Source organism: Chlorocebus sabaeus, chromosome 27, assembly GCF_047675955.1.
Source record: "Chlorocebus sabaeus isolate Y175 chromosome 27, mChlSab1.0.hap1, whole genome shotgun sequence".
Taxonomy (NCBI): domain Eukaryota; kingdom Metazoa; phylum Chordata; class Mammalia; order Primates; family Cercopithecidae; genus Chlorocebus; species Chlorocebus sabaeus.
In genome coordinates, this window is record NC_132930.1 from 42,976,375 (window position 1) to 42,999,266 (window position 22,892).

General features: G+C 47.8%; 2 protein-coding genes across 2 annotated transcripts in view; both read right to left on the minus strand.

Moving 5' to 3' along the window:
* JAKMIP1 (janus kinase and microtubule interacting protein 1) overlaps positions 1 to 22,892 on the minus strand; it is a 173,651-nt gene that overhangs the window by 35,086 nt on the left and 115,673 nt on the right. The window contains exons 5-9 of the mRNA XM_008017951.3: positions 22,632 to 22,751; positions 19,404 to 19,550; positions 17,971 to 18,111; positions 16,771 to 16,830; positions 1,679 to 1,807 (exon numbers count right to left, since the gene is read on the minus strand). Coding sequence (XP_008016142.1) covers positions 1,679 to 1,807; positions 16,771 to 16,830; positions 17,971 to 18,111; positions 19,404 to 19,550; positions 22,632 to 22,751 — 597 coding nt within the window. The remainder of the gene's footprint in view (positions 1 to 1,678; positions 1,808 to 16,770; positions 16,831 to 17,970; positions 18,112 to 19,403; positions 19,551 to 22,631; positions 22,752 to 22,892) is intronic.
* Positions 5,240 to 12,655, minus strand: LOC140710568 (uncharacterized). The gene has a single exon (XM_073012518.1). The coding sequence runs from the start codon at positions 6,693 to 6,695 to the stop codon at positions 6,558 to 6,560; it is 138 nt and encodes a 45-aa protein (XP_072868619.1). The 5' UTR covers positions 6,696 to 12,655; the 3' UTR covers positions 5,240 to 6,557.

Below are 22,892 nucleotides of genomic sequence, written 5' to 3' on the forward strand. Positions count from 1 at the left end.
AGCAAGGAGAGGGCCACCTTGGGGTCTGATGTGCCAGCAAATAGACCCATGGGAGGAAACCAGCCCAGAACTCATTCCAGATGGGATTCCACAGAAAAGGCCGCCAGGAGGGGACGAGGACAATGAGCAGAGGTGTGTGGGAGGCGGACCATTCAGAGTCTTGGGACGTTGGGGCACAAGGAGCTGCAGTGCCCAGTCCCTCACCAGGAAGCTGTGGGGTGCAGCACAGCAAGCGGAGCTCGTGGAGACCTGGAAAAGTGCTCCCCCAAGAGGCAGCACGATCCACCTGGCCCTGCCAGAGGGCACTGCCCTGAGGGCCAGCTACCCCAGCACATCCGCACCCCCTTCCCACCCTTGCCCTTCCCTGGGCCCAGAAAAAGCCACCAGGGGCCTGCATGGGAAGAGGCAGAAGAGCGAGCTAGGGAAACAGCAGCCAAGCCTGACACAGGCCCCGGCGGGGAGCAAGGGGAAGGTCTGCGCTGAATGAAGTCTGCAGTTTAGGAAATTAATCAAATGTGACTATTCCTGTCACTGGAAGGCATAGTAGCCCACAAGGTCTGCCTGAGATGTCATCAGCACGCCTGAAAGAATTCACCTGGGGAAGGTGAGTGGGAACGAAGCTGGTCTTTGCCCCCTCGTGAATCCACCTCGCTCAAGAACCTGGCTATGCACCCATGGGCACAGGTGTTCGGGACAGGGTGAGGTGGCGACTTTGGGGTGATGGGACTTCAGGGGCTCTTCACTTTCTTCTTTATATATTTTTGGATTATATACTTTATCTTAGTCAAGAAAGCAATGATGCCGTTTCTGCCCTGCGGTGTGTGCGTGTGTGCGGTGTGTGCGTGTGTGCGTGTGTGTGTACGGTGTGTGCATGTGTGTTTGTACGGTGTGTGCATGTGTGTGTGTGCAGTGTGTGCGTGTGTGCGTGTGTGTGCAGTGTGTGCGGTGTGTGCATGTGTGTGTACGGTGTGTGCATGTGTGTGTGTACGGTGTGTGCGGTGTGTGCGTGTGTGTGGTGTGTGCGGTGTGTGCGGTGTGTGCGGTGTGTGCGTGTGTGCGGTGTGTGTGTGTGTGCGGTGTGTGCATGTGCGTGTGTGCGGTGTGTACGGTGTGCACGTGTGCGCGTTGTGCGCAGTGTGCGCGCATGTGCACGTGTGCGGTGTGTGCGTGTGTGCGTGTGTGCGGTGTGTGGGCGTGTGCGGTGTATGCGGGTGTGCAGTGTGTGCGGTGTGTGCGCGTGTGCGGTGTGCGCACGTGTGCGGTGTGTACGCGTGTGCGCATGCGTGGTGTGTGCGTGTGTGCGTGTGTGCACACATGTGTGGGGACCAGGGAGAGACCATTGTGCAGCAGTTTTAATTGCAAATGGTGAGGAAACCCAAGGTGACATTCCTCAGTGACCCAGCTTGAACTTGGCAGACACAGATTTCCTTGGTGGGGAAATCAGTGCTGGGGAAAGAAAGGGTCCCCACGTGCTGCCCTCCCATCACCATTCATGGAGCCCACGGCCGTGGGGTCCGCCTTCCCTTCACGCCATTGGCTTTGATAATGCACTGGTAAGAATGGGTCATCTGGGGTTCAGAACTACAGGCAAGGGAGCGAAACTTGCAACCACCAAAAGCAGGAGGTGCCGCCCCGAGCATCTGGGGTGAGGTCCCACCCCCTCTTCAGGTTTGCTTACATCGTCCAAGTCTTCTTCAGGCGTGGCTGGAGTCCTGTCCGTCCTGTCTGTGTTGTAGGATGTCTCGGACAATGTTTCTGAGTCCACAGACTCCTCATCAAATCCAAAAAATGTCTCCACAACATGCTTCTGTAAAATGCAATTTGTATGATGTTAGCAATGACTGAGGATTGCCAGAGTGTGCCAGCCCCTGGTTGTGGGCATGCCAGTGCAGGGGGGCAACGATTCATATTTGGGCCACTGGGGCATCCCAAGATGCGGTTGGTGGGCTTTGTAACTGACTGGGTGGGATAAAAGGTGGCAGCAGGTGGCAGATGACCCTAGGGTTTGCAGCCCGAGAAAGCTAGTCTGGCCCTGGCCCTGGCTCTCCAGCTGTAGACCTGTGCATGCCACTTGGCCCCTGGAGTGCCAGCCTCCTTCTCTAACAAATGGAGTGAGAAGCCACCTCACCTGTGAGCACAAAAGGGGGCCATGCGTGCCCTGTGCCCAGAAAGCAGCCCAGCACTCTGTCACACTCCATGAGCAGCGCACTGGCTGTACCAACGAGAAGGGGGACAGGGCCCAGGGAGATGTCAAGTTCCAACGAGAAGAACTGGATGAAGATGGACCCCAGAGGGGGCAACAACTTGAAGGAGTGGAGAGCCCAGCCACAGTCCCAGTGCTCTGACTAGCATGGCAAATGCGTGGCCCAAGTCCCAGCCAGACCTACATTAAGAGACAATCTCTGCTTAACTTATTATAGAAAACTGGGAACATTCACAGAATGAGAAGGAATCGTGTAATAGACCTTCACGCGCCCATCACTCAGATCCAGAGACAAATCGTAAGGCGCTATGTGCCGGCCTCTGAGTTGCCCTGATGGCACTTCTCGCACTCCAAATATCACAGGATATAGGGCTTCATTCATCTGTCTATCCATTCATTCACTCACTCAGCAAACACTGGCAAAGCTCCTTCTATGGGCCAGACATGGGGGCAGGCCTGGGGAATACAACAGGATCAAAACCAGGCCAGGTCCCTGCCCCAAGGAGCTTGCACCCATCCCCTGGGGGCTGCAGACATTGACCCACAATCGCCAGATCAGTGTCCCTTATTTTAGGAACATAGCTTTTTTGTTTTTTTCCCAAACAGCCCCTGACAAGGATTTTTATTTGTTTTTACAATCAATGAATGCTTTTCAGACCATAAAGAAGGAATCAAAACTAATTCCAGAGCCCAGCCCGAGGCTCTGCTGGCTCATCCAGAACACAGCTTCACCCAGAGCTCCCCCAACCCACAGAGAAAAGCCAGGCACTCCCCACATACTAAGGGCCCCTCCTCGCCCGTGTGTTTTACTCAAATTTACTATAAATGTGAGAAAAATGTGACGGGCATCAGAGTTAATAATGTGATTAGGAAATATTTAGACATAAGGCAGGGAAGATGCAGGGACATCCTTGTCACCTTACACAGTTTCCGAAGGGGCTTCAAGGGAGGCACCCGCCACCACACGTCACCCAGAACATTCTTGCATTTGGCACCTGTCTTTCTGCGCACTGCATCCCCCAACCCCCATATTCCTCCTTGCTTTTTAATATGCACGGGGAATATGCCTCTCCCTCAAACTCCAGACTCATACGTCAGCTGCGTCCTCCATGGCATTGTGGAATCCCAGTGGGCGGTGACTTACCCCTGACAACATGCCTCCCACAATCTAACCTGAGTCCAGCAGCAGCAGCAGCTCAGGCTTCAGTTGCTCAGGCCCCCATCCCAGGATTCCTCCTCTCTCTTCTCACCTCTCATGCCTGCCCTCTCTGGGAGAAACGCTGTTGGCTTCACCTTCAACTCAAATTCCAGCCCTCTCACCCCCTCTCTCCTTGGCACCTTCATCTTGGTCCCAGCCACCAATATCTCTCTCTGGAATTATTAAAACCACCAACATCCATGCAGGCTACAAGTGGTCTGCAAGGCCCTGAGGGATCTACCTCCCATCCTGCCCTGGCATCATCTCTCCCTCCCTCTCTTCTCCTCTCCTCCTGCTCTCCTCTCCTGCACCCCACACATGCCTGCCACGGGACCTTTGCACTCTGAGAGACTTTCCCCAGAATCCACATGACTCCTTCCCTAGATTCCCTTAGGTCTCTGCACAAATGCAGTCATATGAGAAAAGGCTTCCTGGCCACCATGCCCAGGTCCCTCCTGCCTCATCCCCACCCCAGCCTCTTGGGCCTCCTTCTTTATTCCTTTCCATAGCACATCTCCCACCTGACGTAAGATCTAGCAAGCTATTGTGTTTACTGATAGTCTTCCCCTCACCTCCTGAAATGGAAGCTCCACGAAGGCAGGGAGTTGGCCCTTTTGTTCCCGACTGTATCTCAGGGTTAATGAACTCAAAGTCACATTAGTTTGTCTATCCACAAACAGATTTTGTTTTGCACATGACACCCTTTCCATTCATTCACACAGCTGGCATCAGTTGGGCACCATGTGGTTACATGCTCCAGATGAGTCTCACTGGCAGGTACGTGAGGACTATGGGTACCATTGACTTCAATGTCATTTCTCTCCTTGCAGAGGCTGGAGACGATCATCTACTCAAATCTCCCCTCCGGATGGGAAGCCCACCTGACTTCAGGCATCATGGACTCTTCCAATAAGCTCTAGAGAGCAGTGGTAGTGCCACCCCATGGTGACAATGGCACGCACAGGAGTGATGCATCTGCAGCACTCAAGCTCTTCTGCACACACAGGTCATCCCCCTGAGCTCCAGGTTCCACATTTTTCTGAGCAGCTGCTGAGCTGACCTTATTTCTTGCAAACACCGCTAATCGTAAGGCCTCTGGGGATGGGTCTATTTGTTGCTGTAGTCCAGGAAGCATCCTCAAGTCACACACTTTCTAAACATTTAGGACACACTGCTGGCCTGTGACCATCCACATCAGCGTCAGGGGCCCTCCTGGGGGTAATGACTCAGTGTTCAATTACCTAGGATGATCCGTTGCGAAGGCCCTACAGGACTACCAGTTAAAGACTCAACTCTCAAGCCCTAATCCAGGGCATTAACTACTGATGCTGTCAAAGACCCTGCAGGACTGCTAGTTAAGGACTGAACTCTCAAGCCCTAATACAGGGCATTAACTACCGATGCTGCCGCCTGTGTTTAAAGTAGAGCAGCCTTTGCAAACAGCCTAACTCCAGACGCAGTGGAGCCCCCGACAGTATCATATCATATGGCCCCAGAGACCAAGACTCCACGGAACTACGCTGCTTTGAGGGAAAGAGGAAGCAGCTCTTAAGGCAGAAACCAAACACAAAAGGGCAGTCCAATTTGAACCCTGCAGCAATGGAGAGGAACCCATGGCCAGGACCAGCACACACAGAGTTCCCATAGTAGCAATGAGTTGTCTGGGACCCAACCCCTCAGGTTTTTATGTGGAGTATTTTTAAAAAACATTTTAACTTTTCTTTTCTTTTTTTTTTTTTTTGAGACAGTCTCCTTCTGTGGCCCAGGCTGGAGTGCAGCGGCTCAATCTCAACTTACTGCAACTTCCATCTCCCAAGTTCAAGCAAGTCTTCTGCCTCAGCCTCCTGAGTAGCTGGGATTACAGGTGTGTGCCACCACACCTGGCTAATTTTTGTATATACATATTTTTAAAGTAGAGACAAAGTTTCATTCACCATGTTAGCCAGGCCGGTCTCGAACTCTTGACCTCAAGTGATCCGTCTACCTAGGCCTCCCAAAGTGCTGGGATTACAGGCATGAGCCACCACGCCGGGCCTTAACTTTTTTGTAACATTTTATAACACTGGGTTAGTTTGTTTCCTTTAGAGAAAAGTTTTGTTGAGTGATTATATTATGCAGGAAGCCTGCATGTACTTGATATCTTGATATATTTGGGCTTTTATCAATAAAAAATAGAAAAGATATATTAATGTTTAAAGTGAAAACACAGTGGCTGTCTTCCTTGAAGGCAATGCAACTGGTTTTGCACTGCATTTTCCACACATGCAGGAAATAATTCACCACCTGCTTCTCAAGGAATGAGGGGAAAACCACCTAGAAAACATGGTTTCCTCTCATGATTGGCACACACTGCACTTTAAAAAAAAATGGCAACCATGAAAGACACCGTTCATTTTTCTATGTCTCCACTCTTCTAAGAGTCTCTGGGTTTTTCCTCACAAGAGACACATTAGAAGCAAAAATGTCCACCATTTGCTCATTCTGAGCCCATCTACTGAGTAAAAAGGTAATTCCTCTAGCCTTCCATGTTCCTTGCAACCAAAGCCTCTCCTTGTTGACTTGTTTTTACAGATGAATCCAGATTCAGATTAAGATTCAGTTTTGGCTGGGCACAGTGGCTCATGCCTGTAATCCCAGCACTTTGGGAGGCTGAGGCAGAAGGACCTCTTGAGCCCAGGAGTTCAAGATCAGCCTGGGTCACACAGTGAGAACCCATCTCTACAAAAAGTTATTTTAAAAGTTAGCCGAGTATGGTGGCTGACGCCTGTAGTCCCAGCTACCTGGGAGGCTGAGGTGGGAAGATTACATGAGCCTGGGAGGTTGGGGCTGCAGTGTGCTGTGACTGTGCCACTGCACTCCAGCCTGGGTGACAGAGCAAGATCCTGTCTCAAAAGAAAAAAAAAAATCAGTTTTGGCAAAATGAATGAAGAGTAAACACGTCTTCTCCATTTACACTCTGAATATACAGAGGAGCTTCTCCTTAGCGGGTCAAATGAACCAGAAGGAAAAAGAAAGGTACCCCCAAAACAAATAGCCCCTCAACCGGATTCAGCCTCTCTCAACCACCTGTCTTCTTGTCTTCTTTTCATTTTCCACAGAGCTGCCTGTCACAGGCGGGAGCATCAGTCGGTCACAGCCGGGGACCTCCACAGAACCTCAAAAAACAAAACCCCAAACCAGCTGCCTACCTTCATGCTTATAGGTCATCTCCTGGCAGCCAGAGAAGTACAGGCACACCAGGGCGCAGAGACACAGGAAGAAAGAGAAATACAGCACAAAGAGGACATATTCCATGGTGGCGTGATGCTGCAGACACGCCAGTGTGTGGGCTTAGGCAAAAGCCACCTCGTCGGTAACCATTTTCAGGGCTTCCTCCAGTCCGAGGAAAAAGCACCAATTCTCTCCCCACGCACCCCCCTTTCCTCTAACACATTCTCCCTAGTGTCTCCCCGGCTTCCTGTGGATCCGTCTGCTGCAGAGTCCCGAGAACAGGAGTGCGCCAGAAGATGCACCTTCAGTAAAAAGGAAGCCAGCTCCAGGCCACAGCCCCGATGCTGGCCCCACGAACCATGGGCTGAAGGGAGAGGTTTCCAGAGGCGGGCTGGGGTGCATTCGTCACAGAAGACAGCTTCCGAGCCAGTTTATTCTCTGGGGACCTTCTTCCCAGATCCCATCCTCCCTGAGCCGAGAGCCTGTTGTCAACACCATGGCACAGGCCCTGGGTCCCCAGACAATCACAAGGCCCCCAGGGCAGCACTAGCAATGGCAACGCCATGAGAGATTCTCCCTCAGGACCAAACCGAGGAGCTGCCTCTGTCCTCATGTGTTTCAGATATTTATCTGCTGTCCCCGGACCACCTCATACGCACCCTAGACTTGCCAAATTCATTGGCTTCTCTACCATCCTTCTGTCAGCATTTATTTTACCATTTTTTATAGGCCATTATCTAACAGAAACAAACCATTATCTAACAGAAAAACTAATTTTTTGAACTAGATCAAAGTCTTCAGATTCCCCTGCCCAGAAAGAGTGTCTCTGAGAGTCTTCCATCTCTCGGAGAAGCGTCACCAGACATAACATCCAAAGCAAAAACTGTCATGCTGGAGAAAAACTGGGCAGACTTTACCATAAAAAAGTAAAATGTCTGTACTTCGACAGATACCAGAGCAATATTAAAGGGCAATGGGCAATTCATAAAATAAATGCACATAGCGAAGGGCGAAGTTCATGTATGTTTCAACTTCAACAGTGCATGATGCTCTATTCCTTTGGAAGTGGCCATCAGATGAACTGTGTGATTGGATTGTGCTACTCAATCTAGTGCCGACTACGCTTTAAGCCATGTTTCCTAATGAGGCACCATCTGACCAGGCAGTGCAGACCTGAGACAGCTGGGCCTGACCCAGGCCGTATAGACCTGAGATACCTGGGCCTGGCCCCAGGCAGTGCAGACCTGAGACAGCGGGGGCCTGGAGGGGCAGGGCTGCAATCTGGAACCTTTGCCTCAAGCCCCTCCCCATGGGGCCTGAAGTCACCTCCTGAAACCAGGCAGGAGGCCAGGTGCCTAAAGGCCCAGCCTCTGCAGCAGCTCCTCCCTGAGTCCAGGACTCACTACCCTGCTCAATCCTGACATTGGGGTTTCCTGCCCTGTGTGAACAAATGACCTAGAACCACCATAGGTAATGGCACCTGTCCATTCCCAAGTCTGCAAATGGGAGCCAGATGTCCCCATGATGTTTGCTACCCTGGACAAGGTACCCAGGCAGCCTCTGTGGCCGGGTCAGCCTCCCGAACTCTGCTCCACCCACACCAGCTGCGGCTCCTCTGGCGGTGCCTCCAGGACTGGCACAGACGGTGTGTGTGCTTGTCTGCTGAGCTGCCTGGGTGTGGTCCAGGACACAGCTCCTGTCTCGTCATAATCGTCCCAGTGTCCTATCCCCAGGACCCACATCTTCCCGAGTCCTTTACCAAAGGGCCCCCAGCAGGTGGGACATGGAGCAATGCTCAGAGGGACATCCCATGCTTCTGGCACGGAGCCTGCTGTGAAAGAAAAATACAAACTGTGAATCCCAGTTCACTACACCAAAAGGAAAAACTTAAGTTGAAAGCTGAGTCATGCAAGAAGCTGCCTTTCCCTTTGTTCGTAAGCAGAGAGCTGCAGAGAAAAGGTTAAGCATCTCCACAGGTAGCAGCTCCATGTTCACCTTATCTTATGTAAAGTGCTGATTTACTGAGCATGAGACAATTACATAATTTGGACTATTCCCCTACCTGCTCCTTTTCTCTCACAACCTGTGGATTCAGTCATGTGACCACACCCTCCCTCTTTCCCCTCCAGCCTGCTTTTCGCCTTTAAATACTGAAGCCCTCAAAATCATCTTTGGAGAAAGGTTCAGATCTGTCTCCAGGGTACATTCTTAATCTTAGCAAAATAAACTTCCAAATTGATTGAGACCTGCCTCAGAGACCTTTTGGTTTACATCAGCCCCTCAGCTGTCAAGGCTGGCACAAAGTCCTGCTACCAGTGCCCTCTCTACCTTTGATCAGAGCTGCACGAAATGAGTCCTGATGGCTGCTATGGAGGAGGGACCAGGTGACAGGGTCACTGCTGAGCCGGGGGGAACAAGCCCTTGCCCCTCCCAGCAAAGGGCCCACAGTTGCACACCAACCGAGGCCAGCCCTGAAGACAGACATGAAGTAGCCAGTGGTTTCCTGCAGTTACTACTATTAGCCCCTCTGAGTGCGAGGCACTGTGCCAGCAGCTTCGAGTAGCTGGATCCCAGGGCACCACCCAGCCTTCGTGAGCTCACGGACCAGTGACAGCCGTGGGGAAGGAAGCCTAGGAATAAGGTCAACTGCAAACAACCACGAAGGAAAAAATAGGTAGCTTTGGCAAAACTTGCAAATGAAAAATGCATGCACATGATGAAAAAATGTTCTTTGAGAGTCCGAGGCAGGCAGGGCACTTGAGGTCAGGAGTTTGAGACCAGCCTGGCCAATATGGCAAAACTCTGTCTCTACTAAAAATACAAAATAAATAAATAAATCAATAAAAAATAATTAGCCAGGCCTGGTGGCATGTGCCTGTAACCCCAGCCACTTAGGAGAATTTGGCTGAACCCGGCAAGTATAGGTTGCAGTAAGCTCGCCACTGTGCTCCAGCAGGGGCGACAGAGCAAGACTTTGTTTTTGTTTTTTTTTTTCAAAGATACTTGAGTGTCCCAGGCAGGCAAAGGTACCGCATAACCAGCTGCCAGCACCTGTCCTTCCCTCCACCAGGCAGCAGGCTTGGCCTCAGGGGTGCGGGGATAGGGGTCAAGTTTAGATAGGTCCTACGTGTTTTGATAGGTCCTATCAGAATGGATGCAAGAGTCATGGACAAAAATGACCCACCAGACCTCAGGCATCCTCCAACACCTGGCAACAGCAGACCCAAGGTCATTCGGGGAGGAGGGGACACGACCCTGATGCACTGGCTCAAGAAAGGGCCTCTCCTTCCCATGGTGCTTTGATGGTTCCCAGTGCACAGCCCTCCATTAAAGAATGATTACTGCAAAAGACATTGAGATCCCACCTCACTATTATAAATTAGTGGGGGAGGCAGGTGTGGGCACGGCCTGGGAATCTGCATTTTACAGGCTCTCCAAAGGAAAGTTATTGAGCTGTAAGATAAAGGAAGAAGGAGACACTCTGACTTTCTGATCACCTGCTATGCACCAAGCAAAGAACCAGAAGCTTCCTTTGATCCCATGGATGTAATGTTCATTTTACGAATCAAACTGAGGTTCTGAGAGTTTAGGTGACTTGGCCAATCCCATCCAGCTAGTAGCTAGGGTCTGACTCCCTTACTGCTTGGGGCTACAATTTCCCAACCTTATCCAAAATGATCGGTCCTACCTTCAACCAAAGTGTGTGAGTAAACTGTGCTGATGTTTAGCCATTATGCATATGCTTAGAACTCTAGGATGATATAGCTTCTGTGCAAGTTTCAATGGCCTGCAACACAATTTACTGCCACATGGCCAGAGGTCTAGGTCCTGAGCAAGCCCCGTACCCCAGTCACCAGGACACGGCCCAAGGAACCACTCAGGATCCTTCTCCCCCAGCCTCTCCCTTGGGGCTAACATGAGCCCACGCTGAACCAGCAGGCTTCCTGGGAAATGAGACAATTGACACCAGTCTTGTCCCTGGAGGAGATCCCAAAAGGGGACCATTGGACAGGCCCAGTAAGACTGAGTCATGGCCCTCAGGGACACAAATGTCCCAGGAAGACAAAGGCTGGCACCCTCTGCTCTGCCCTGACTGCATCTTCTGCAAACTTGAGTGTGGGAGTGGATTGGAGGTGCCCTCCTGCAGGGAGTCCAGGGAGGTTTGCTAGGGTCTTTCTTACACAGAGTCAGGAGCTGGAGAGCAGAGATAGGGCTGTCAGATTTCTGGAAAAGTCTGGAACCTTCAATGCATTCACCACAGTATTCTGTCAAGCAAAGCCCTGGGCAAAGTGTTACAGCACTTCCATGTGTGAGGGACAGAGAGTGATGGGGGCATTTCAGGGGAAAAAGAAACTAGTCTAGTCATCCCGCGGTATCCATGGGGGACTGGTTCTAGAACCTCCCACGAATACTAAAATCCACGGCTGCTCAAGCCCCTGATACAAATTGGTGCAGTACTTGCATATAACCTACGCATATCCTCTTGTACACTTTAACTCATCTCTAGATTATTTATAATATTGTACCTAATACAATGCAGATGCCCTGTGAACCCAGTCATGTGCAGCATAACAGCATCTCAGTCCCCAACAGTATACAACGACGGTCCCATAAGATCATAACACTGTGTTTTTACTGTACATGTTCTATGTTTAGATACACAAATACCATTGGGTTACAACTGCCTACAATATTCAGTACAGTAGCAGGCTGCACAGGCTGGCAGCCTAGAAGCCACAGGCTAGACCGAATAGCCTAGATGTGTAGGAGGCTAGACCATCTGGGTTTGTGCAAGTACACTTCATGATGTTTGCACGACAAAGTCGCCTAATGACGCATTTCTCAGAATGTGTTCCTGTTGTTAAGGAATGTAGGACTATAGTTTTAGACTGTATTCTAGTGAATAATGAAAAGGAAAAAAGTCCAGGAGGTGGAGCTTGCAGTGAGCCAAGAGCACGCCACTGCACTCCAGCCTGGTCAACAGAGCAAGACTCCGTCTTAAAACGAAAAGAAGAGGAAAAAAAGTCTGTATATGTTCAGTGTAGATGCAACCATCCATTTTTTTTTCCTGAATGTTTTCAGTCAGAGGTTGGTTGAATCCATGGATATGAAACCCACAGATACAGAAAGTCAAGTGCACTGAATGCCTGTGGCCTGTGGTAGGGAAGGAAAAGAAGCTTCTTAGGTCTGAAAGGCAACTCTGGATTACAAAACCTGCTCAGGCCCAGATGGATCCAAGTACCAATTCCAAAGAGCCCTGCACAATGCCAGGAACATGGGAGATGTAGGAACAATGTAGGAACATGGGAGATGTAGGAACAATGTAGGAACATGGGAGAAAACTTGGTGCACACTGAAGTCTACACTGAATCTTGAGAAAAAGAAAAAATGCTGGTGGGCCCGGGAAACAGTGAATAGAAAAGACCTTAAACCTCCTCAGGAAAGTTTCTACACAGATCCCCAAGTTCGGCCTCCTAATGACCCAGGACTATCTTCATTAAAGTGACCACACATCACCGTTCTTCTGGGACAATCCAGTGTCATACAAGTACATTTTTCCAGTAAAGGCAATTCGCTTATTTAGCCAACAACCATTTAGGGACTATTTTAGTCAACACCTCCTCTGTGCCAGGCAGTGAACAGGCCACAGTGGGCAGGACAGGCGCAGCCCCTGTCCTTGCCCATTGTACAGGCGATGTAGGAAATCACGATTCAATTCTAACCCTTTGTGAATTTCTCCTCCCATAAACACGTTCAGAAATCAGGAAGAATGACTGGGTGCAGTTGCTCATGCCTGTAATCCCAGCATTTTGGGAGGCCGAGGCAGGTGGATCACTTGAGGTCTGGAGTTCGAGATCAGCCTGGCCAACAGGGTGAAACCCCGTCTCTACCAAAAATACAAAATTAGCCAGGTGTAGTGGCGCATGCCTGTAATCTCAGCTACTTGGGAGGTTGAGGCAGGAGAGTCACTTGAACCCAGGAGGCAGAGATTGCAGCGAGCCGAGATCATGCCATTACACTGCTGCATGGGCAACAAGAGTAAAAAGTCCGTCTCAAAAAAAAAAAAAAAAAAAAGAAAGAAAGAATGAGAAAGAAAGAAAAGAAAGAAAGAAAGAAAGAAAGAAAGAAAGAAAGAAAGAAAGAAAGAAAGAAAGAAAGAAAGACAGAAAGAAAGAAGGAAATAAATCAGGAAGATGGGGGGAGAGAAACCTCTGTTTAATTCCAGGCATTGTGACATAGATTTTAAAAATAAAGTATTGGCTCAACAATGGACTTTCAAAACCCGACGTGGAAACTCTATGGGGCGCGTAATGCCACAGCACATCGCGTTAATGGGACAAACTGCACGATCTTTAGATTTGTGCCTTTTAAACATATGTCCCATGGTGAAAACGGCTGTTACACACACTCCCAGCAGCGGTGCCGAATGGTGCAACTTTTCCGTGAGGCAGTGGGGTGGGGTGGGAGCGATGCTCTCTGGTCAAAGCCTTCTCGCCCTCTGAGCCACATTTCAACTTCGGGGAATCGATGCATAGACACGATTCTGATTATGGACACAGCTTTCCAGACAAAAGCTGGTTGCTGTGGCGACATTTACAGAAGCAGCAAGTCCAAAGAGAGGGGAAAGGGTAGCTAAATAATGGTGTAGTCACTTAATGACACGTTCAACAGTCAGGGAATAAAATAGAGCTGGGCCAGAAAGAGCTGTCTGCGTAAACAGAAGCACATTTATTGCAGCATCATTTAGTGCCGAGGAGCTGAAAGCAATGTGCCCAACAATGGTAGAACAGTAAACCAGTTTATGGCCCATCTCCTCCACAGATTATGTAGCCATAAAAATTTATGTTTACAATGACAGCTATCACAGGATAAAGGCTGGCAGTCTAATGTTAAATAAAATCCAGGGTGCAAATGTGCATACCGCAGTTCCAGCTGGGGAAATGAATTAAAACAGCAACACCAATAGTTCCAGCTGGGGAAATGAAATAAAACAGCAACAACAATGTGCCAGGGAGGCACCGTGGGTGATAGATCACTTTTTTTTTCCCCCAGATATTCTATAATGTGGTTCTATGTATTCTATAAAAGTATATATTTAAATATAGGATGGGCGTGGTGGCTCACGCCTGTAATCTCAGCACTTTGGGAGGCTGAGGCAGGCGGATCACCTGAGGTCGGGAGTTCAAGACCAGCCTGACCAACATGCAGAAACCCCATCTCTACTAAAAATACAAAATTAGCCAGGCGTGGTGGCACATCTGTAATCCCAGCTACTTGAGAGGCTGAGGCAGGAGAATCGCTTGAACCCGGGAGGCAGAGGTTGTGGTGAGCCGAGATTGTGCCATTGCACTCCAGCCTAGGCAACAAGAGCGAAACTCTATCTCAAAAAAAAAATAATAATAATAAGTAAATAAACAAAAAATAAAATAAACAAACAAATAAATAAATATAAACAAGCTCTACTCAAACCACTACCCATTTCTGAGTTTCCAAGGTCGATGTGCAGAGATTTGCCCGTGTTCGACTCGGCTTGGTGGGAAAAGCTTGGGACTCGCAGTCTCAGACTTGAGTTTGAAACTCAGCCTTGTCAATTTAATTTTTCTCTGAGTTTTTCCTATATTTTATATCTGCATGTCTTCTATAGCTGTAAAATTGAAAAAATAATACCAACTACACGAGGTGGCTGTGAGAATTCAATGAGATTGTGTAAATACCCACTCATCCGCAAATCCAGGACCTAGCAAATCATCAATGAGCCAGGCCACTCTATGTGGCATTATCTGAACACTGCAGTAAAGGCAACCAGGAGGCAGCCTGGGAGCCACATTGCACCCATAGCTATATTTTACATGGCCCACAGGTATATATTTTACAGGCTGAGTGTCCCTTATCTGAAATGCTTGGGACCAGAAGGAATTTCAGACGTTTTTCAGATTTTGGAATATTTGCATGAACAGAATAAGGCATCTTGGGGATGGGACCCAAGTCTAACCATGAAATTCATTTGTTTCATACACACTTTATATATAATACATAGCCTGAAGGAAATCGTATATAATATTTTAAATAATTTTGTGCATGAATCAGTCTTGCCCGTGTTGTCACCGCAACCTGTCACATAAGACCAGGTGTGAAATTTCCCTGGCCTCATGTTGGTGCTTAGAAAATTTCAGATTTTGGGTTTTTGGATTAGGGATGCGCCCAACCTGTATTCAGACCACAGTGTCACGGACATTTAAAATCCAACATTTATGTCCTTCGATTTCACATAAAGTAAGGTGTTATGGATTAAACTGTACCCCCTAAAAAGATAGGTTGAGGTCCTAACCTCAGTACTTCAGAATGTGACTTATTTGGAAACAGGATCACTGCAGATGTAGTTAAATGATCATGAGGTCACACTGAAGTAGGATGGACTCCTGATCTAGCATGAGTGGTGGCTTCATATGTGAAGCCACAGAGACACACAGGTAGAATGTCACTGAAAATTTAGGCAGAGTTTGGAGTTCAAGCTGCAAACCAAGGACACCAAAGATTGCTGGGAAACTGCTCTAAGCTAGGAAAAGGAAAGGAAGGGTCTGCTATAGGTTTTAGAGGGAGGGATATTGGCTCTACCGACACCTTAATTTCAGCATTCTGGCCTCTAGAACTGTTAAGACAATACATTTCTTTTCCCTTCTTCCCTATTTGTTTTTTTTTTTTTTTTTTTTTTTTTTTTTTTTTTTTTTGAGACAGGGTCTTGCTCTGTCACTGAGGCTGGAGTGCAGCGGCGCAATCATGACTTACTATAGCCTTGACCTCCTGGGCTCAAGCAGTCCTCCTGCTTCAGCCTCCCAAATAGCTGCGACTTCAGGCACCACCACATCCAGCTAATTTTTAAAACTTTTTGTAGAGACAGGGTCTTGCTATGTTGCCCAGGCTGATCTCAAACTCCTGGGCTCAAGCAATCCACCCACCCTGACCTCTCAAAGTGCTGGAATTACAGGCATGAGCCACTGTGCCCAGCCTTTTTCTGTGGCTCTAAGCCACTGATTTTGTGGTACTTTGTTAAGGCAGCCCTAGGAAGCTAACAGATAAGGATTTACATTTATCCTGAAAGACTAGACTATCTGATGTCACCAGTCCACCTTCTTATAGCAACCAGGATTCAGGGCCCAGTTTGCCACAGTCCCCACCACTCCCTATTGCCACCTTGACACCAAGACTGTATGTCCTTGGCCATTCACTATCACATTTGCACAGCCGTTTTCCTTATAGTTGAGAAATATTTCTCTATAATCACATCTCGATCAAAAGATAAACCAAACGGGGCACCTGTATTCAATAAAAAGGAGAGGAGACCAGCCTAGCCAACATGGTGAAACCCTGCCTCTACTAAAAATACAAAAATTAGCCAGGTGTGGTGGCACATGCCTGTAATCCCAGCTACACGGGAGGCTGAGGCAGGAGAATTGCTTGACCTGGGCAGTGGAGGTTGCAATGAGGCGAGATGGCGTCACTGCCCTCCAGCCTGGGCGACAGAGTGAGACTCTGTCTCAAAAAAAAAAAAAAAAAAAAAAAAAAAAAAAAAAATGGGAGAGGAGACCTGTGTCTTTGTGGAAGCAAAAAATAGGTTTATGAGTTTAAAGGCGAACTATGTTTTTGTTTGCTTGTTTGTTTTTGGTATCAGTTCCAGATTGGTCCATGTGGGCATTTGAATTTTACAAGCCCGGCTCCTTCAGACGCTGTTACTAGGAAACGGCAGACCTGTGTTTTCCAAAAAGACGACAGTTCTGCATGATTCCAACACAACACAAAGCTCCTGAGTATTTTCAGAACAGGATATGCTCTGATATAAACCAACCCTCAATGTCCCTTAAATCCTTCAAAAGGTTTAAGTATTTATGCTTTTAATTTTGGGTGAATATACCCTGAGGCCTAAGTAGAGAATTCATCAGGAAGTTTTCCATGAATAAATTACAATAACTGGGTCGCACGACACGGCCATATTGATGTTGCTTTGAGAGACAGTGATGACAGGCTTTTCATCATCAGGCATGCCGAGTTGTGTGTGTCCACTTCAGGACCCCTGTGAAACCTCCCCCCTCCCACGACCCATCTGCCCTGCAGATCTGTGACACAGTGGCAAGGCAGGGCAGGTGCACCATCGCAGGCTCACCTTGGGCGGTTTCAGACTTTTCCCTCGATGCCTTTTGGAGCGCAACAGCCGTTCTCTCTCCTAGAAGGAAACACAACGGTTGGCATTTCCAGCCAGGCTCACATCTCACGAATCAAAGCCACTGGCTCTCAAAGGGAGCTGGGCCTGCCCATCCGCACCAGGCATGGCTAGTTCAAGTTCTAAGTGCCCAAGTGATGGCTGCTTCTCTGAACTGAGAGCTACAGGGAGAGTTTATTATCCACCTTTTGACTTTATTGTTATTCCATTGAAATATATTCTTCACCCTAAACTGCATTGAGTCTTTCGTGTAATGAAGCAAAGATGGATGGATGGATAGATGGATGCATAGGTAAGTGGATGGAAGGATGAAAGAATGGATGGATGGATGGATGGATGGATGGATGGATGGATGAAAGGAAGAAAGAGAGAAGTTAAAGAGGTAAAGTGAGATGGAGGCAGACAAAATGAATACAACAATTATAATCAAAGCCTTTTCTAGAATTTTGATCACTAGCTTTTCTATTCTTTGAAGACCAGTGCATGGAACCATCACACACCCTCTTCGGTGGGCAGAACGCATTCTGCTTCTAAGATCCAACTAAAGCTCCCTGCAGGTGTTCTCTTCCTATTGCCTAAGCTCCTTTCACAGAGAGCTCTGGAATTCTCTGGATGTAATTCCCCACCTGCTTAGGACATACTCAATCCCCTTTGATAGATCCATGCCCCATATGCACATCCAAAACTCACACAGGCAGCCTTAGCAAGGTGCTGGTCTGATTATAAGGTTCAAGTTTGTGGGCCCAAGCTCACAGTCTGCAACTGCTAAGCTAAAAACCAACCAACCAAACAAACAAAAAGTCTTCTCTGGAACAGATCATGCCAAGTCTCTAAAGGCCAAAAGACATCCTTAAAACTGATACTGCTTCTTAACCACAGCAAGCCAGGGAGAAGATGTGAGAAAAGGGTAGCCATGGAAACTGTCCCCAGGTTCCAGTGATCTCATTTAAGCCAAGGCTGCTTGATGGCAGAATGAAGCAGGAATGTGCACACCAGGGTGAGCTTGGTGACTCCCAAAGTCAGCACTGCCTGACCCTGACCCAGCTCAGCAGCATCACCCTGAGCCCCAACGCCTGTTCCTGACACCCATGTCACCAGTGCCACCCCCACCAGGGGCAGCCGCTCCAGCTGTGCTAGATGTACCAGTGAGAGGTCGTCAATGACGTGCTGCTGCTCCAGCACCTGCAGCCTCAGGAACTCGATCTCCTGCTCATCCCTCGTCAGGCTGAGGTCATTCAGGGAGGTGTGCCGCTTCAGAGAGGCCTGCGCGGACAGCTTTTCTTTCTGCAGCCACAGGGAGAGAGACCACCACAGGGTTAGCCGCCAACAATGTCTGTGAGGGACGGAGCTGGAGTGGAGCTCAGGGGTGCAGGGACAGAAGGATGGATGGGAGGATGAAAGAGAGGATGGCCTGATAGGGCTGTGTCCCCACCCAAATCTCATCATGAATTGCAGCTCCCATAATTCCCACGTGTTGTGGGAGGGGCCCGGTGGGAGATAATTGAGTCACGGGGGCGGTTCCCCCACCCCATGAATAAGTAGTGAATGAGTCTCTGATGTTTTTATATGGGGTTTCCCCTTTTACTTGGCTCTCAATTTCTCTTGTCTGCCACCATGTAAGATGTGCCTACAGCCTTCCACCATGATTGTGAGGCCTCCCCAGCCATGTGGAACTGTGAGTCCATTAAACCCCTCTTTTTCTTTGTAAATTACCCAGTCTCATGTACGTCTTTATCGGCAGTGTGAAAATGGACTAATACGTGGCCATCTTGTCCTGTGCTGGAAGAGGGGACAGGGAAGACCAAAGCCAAGTCCAAGGTGGGGCTGACCATGCACACTGCTGACAGGAAGGGATGGGCAGGGCCTGGGGGTGGAAGATGACATCTGAAATGAGCCTAGAGAGCTGGGAGGGGAAGGCAGAGGAAGGAGAGGACTCCACACAACAGCAGTTACACACACACACACACACACACACACACATCCCTGCATCTGCTACAGTGCGGACAGCAGGGCGTGTGTGCCATCAGAGCCTCTGTCTTCCCGGCTGTAAAATGGGGGTTGATATTACTCTGAAAAATGAACCTGAAAGCATTCTGTAAACTGTCAACTACAAGACACCCGCCCCGACCACAAACACCAGGCATCCTAGCTGGAGGAGAAACCCCTCTGCAAAGCATCACCAGTGATCATCGTAATGGCTTTCACATGCTGGGTATCCTCTGGGCCCGTTCCCTATGAGGTCTTTACATGCTGTCATTTCATCCTCTTGATGATCCTCCAGTGTTGATATTTTCATTCCCATTTATGCATGAAGAAACAGAGGCTCAGAGAGAATGGGGGATGTGTTTAAGGACGCAGCTGTCTGACTCCCTCCGGGCACAAACACCCAGAGAACAGTGAATGTGAGACAGGTGGAGAGAAGGGAGAGACATGTGTGACTGATGCTGCTCCTGGTGCTTCGTGGGGAGGTGGGTGGCAGGTGGGGCCCAGAACATGTGAACTGGGAGGTTCAGGGCTGGAGAATCCCAGACAGAGTTGGGAGTGCCAGGGCTGGCCCCAAGGGGCCCACAGCTCACCATTTCCACGTTTTCCCGCGTGAGGTTCTTGATTTTCTCCTCCATCCTCTGGATACTCTGCAACAAATCCTCATTTTTCTTGTTCATCCGCTTGTTTTTCTCCACCAGGGGCTTCAGCTGAACCTCGGTCTCTCGCGAGCGTTTCAGCTGTCGTTGGAAACAGGTACAGAGACTCAGACAACTTGACAACAGACGGCCAAGGTCACAGCACCAAGGTGAGCAGAGACTCAACCCGGTTAGGACCCCTTCTGAGGCCAGTGTCCTGGGTGACACATTTGTTTGCTAGTTGCATGACAATGGGCAAGTTCTCAGCCTCAATTTCCTCATCTATCAAATGAGAATCATGGCAGCTCCTGTCTCCTAGGCACATGGTGAGAATTGAATGCATAGTGGTAGTCTCCCCAGTGTTATTTTCATGGAAAGAATTAGAAACAACTTAAATATCTATCAATATTATGACAACTATAGGCACAGCCACCACATGTGAAGGGGGCACCTTCCCCATCCCCATGTTATAGACAAAGAACCTGAGCCCAAAGACAGGAGGCAATGGGCCCACCTTCACAAAGAAAGTGCCAAGAATGCTTTGCACTCTTGCAAAGATTGGTGGTTTGAGTTCACCAAGAATTAAACACAAGGCACTGACTCTAGACCCCTGCGTTTACTACCCAGGCTGTAAATGTTAGGGTAAAATATTCTGATGGTATAGGTTGAAATATAAAATGTACCATGTGACCCATGCATTCTACTTCTAGAAACTTACCCACCCCCCAAAAAATGCCATGTAGAAGAGACATGTGTGTCTTTACTGACTTGAACCTTTATTTAAAGTCAGTAAAGACCCCTATGTATCTTCTACATGGCATTTTTTTTTTTTTTTTGAGACAGAAGGTAGGTAAAATGACACGGGTCATTTTGACAAAGGGTATCACTTTGTTACCCAGGCTGGAGTGCCGTGGCATGATTTCAGCTCACTGCAACCTTGACATCCTGGGCTCAAGTGATCTCCCACCTCAGCCTCCCAAGTAGCCGGAACTACAGGTGTGCACCACTGTGCCCGGTTAATTTTTTTTTTTTTATTTTTTAGAGACAGGGTTTTGCCATGTTGCCCAGGCTGGGCTCAAACTCCTGAGCTCAAGGAATCTGCCCACGTTGGCTTCCCAAAGTGCTGAGATTACAGGGCATGTGGCACCTCACAGAAATCCAGAAAGCAGCAACAGCCTAAAGATCCACCACTGGGAAGAGAGTTGAACAGACCATGGTATATCCACACAATGGACTACCAAGCCACCGGTAAAAAGACAAAGACAGATCTCTAAGTGCTGATGGGGAGCGCTGTAATTGATCCATGAAGTGAAAAAAGCAAGTTGCAGAACAATACACAGCAGGGAAAAAAAGTCCCAATTCATAACCATAAAATAAAAAGTCTCTTGGTGGGTTTCAAGGCATTTATTTAAACATTAAAAACATGTAAGAACCACCCCAAACTAGCAGTAGTTACCTCATGATTTTAAGATTGAGGCCGGGCACGGTGGCTCATGCCTGTAATCCCAGCACTTTGGGAAGCTGAGGTAGGCCGATCACTTGAGGTCAGGAGTTCAGGACCAGCCTGGCCAACATGGTGAAACCCCATCTCTAATAAAACTACAAAAATTAGCCAGGCATGGTGGCAAGTGCCTGTAATCCCAGCTACTCGGGAGGCTGAGGCAGGAGAATCACTTGGAGGTTGTAGTGAGCTGAGATCACATCACTGCACTCAAACCTGGGCGACAGAGCAAGACTCCACCTCAAAAAAAAAAAGATTGAAGCGTTGGCAAACTTATCAGTTTCTACTTTTAACTACTTCAGTCTGATCTGACATGTTTCCAGAAGCCTATGATTTTTCCTAATCCACTCAGTAAACTATTATGCAGCTCATGAGTATTTATGAGCTTATAAATATTTAAATGAAGAGTGGAGACATAATATTAGATGTACAGTCTGATTAAAGCAAAAAAAAAAAGCCTTTAAAAATACTGGAAGGAAGCAAATTTATTTTGATCCTGTTAAAGTTGTGGAGAGGTGATACTTATTGACACTGTTCACCACTCATTTTTTTCAAATATTCTTCTGATATACTTCCCTTCATAATAGAAATTAGAATAAACATAAAAATTATGAGGCATCTGTCAAGAAGTTGATGTATCAACTGCCATTACATAAAAATTAGTTTTGCTCTTATCCAGAAAATGTAAACATATTCATGAAATTGCTATTTTTACTGGAGATTTCTTTTTTAACCAGAAGTCTATGTTCATTATTTTTACAAGTAATATATAAGTTTTAGTTTACAAGTATATACAATTTTAAGCAAAAAAGTAAATAGATAAGCACAAATTAAAATTACCCATAATTACACCACCTAAAAGAATAACTTCTAGCCAGGTGTGGTGGCTCACACCTGTAATCCCAGCACTTTGGGAGGCTGAGGTGGGTAGATCACCTGAGGTCAGGAGTTCAAGACCAGCCTGGCCAACATGGAGAAACCCCATCTCTACTAAGAGTACAAAATTAGCCGGGCATGGTGGTGCATGCCTGTAATCCCAGCTACTTGGGAGGCTGAGGCAGGAGAATCACTTGAACCTGGGAAGTGGACGTTACAGTCAGCCAAGATCATGCCATTGCACCCCAGCCTGGGAGACAAAAGCAAAACTTTGTCTCAAAAAAAAAAAAAAAAGAGTAACTTCTAATATTCAAGATGATGACAATGTATTATTGTTCTGTAAACTGCATTTTTCATTTAATTTACTACGAACACATTTCCATGTCAGTTAAATAGGGTCTCCATCATCAATCTTAATGATAGTCTAGAATTCATTGTATAAATATTCCATGATCACTATGCCCCGTGCTTTAGTGTTGGAACAATCGGGGTTTTTTTGTTTTTTAATTTTTGATTTGGTTTGGTTTGGGTTGTTAATATAAACAACACTGCAATGAACATCCTCTCCATGCTTCTCATGGAACTTCTCCAATTGTTTGCTCAAGATAAGTTCCTGCAAAAACAAATGGCAGTAAGAGATTTCTTCAATGAGCATGTGTTAGATTTTTAATCAAAAAGAAGTAAGAAGTTAAGTTCAGAGAACCAGAAGGCCTCTGCATTAACTTTCTGTGCAGGGCATGTTTCGGGGACTCGGGGCCCCTTCTTTGCACCCTGTGAGGCACCTCCTGTCTCTCAGGGCTGCTTACCAGTTCATTCCTCTCATCTGCCAACAGCGTATTTCTGTCTTCCAGCTTCCGTATCACTGAATTCAGTTCAGCAATTTTTAGTTGAAATCGCCTCACATCTCGCTCGTCCATATGTTGATCCTAAAAAAAAAAAAAAAAAAAAAAAAAAAAAGTCAAGACGTAAATGTACTTGAAGAAGTTGTGTGGAGCCTTCTTAGAAAATTCACATGACATAATGGGTGAGATCCTTATTCAGGGTCCCACATGCCACACAGCAAGGTG

Bases quoted from the DNA above. Each gene is read 5' to 3' on its own strand.
- LOC140710568 (XM_073012518.1), bottom strand. From the start codon at position 6,695: ATGGAATATGTCCTCTTTGTGCTGTATTTCTCTTTCTTCCTGTGTCTC.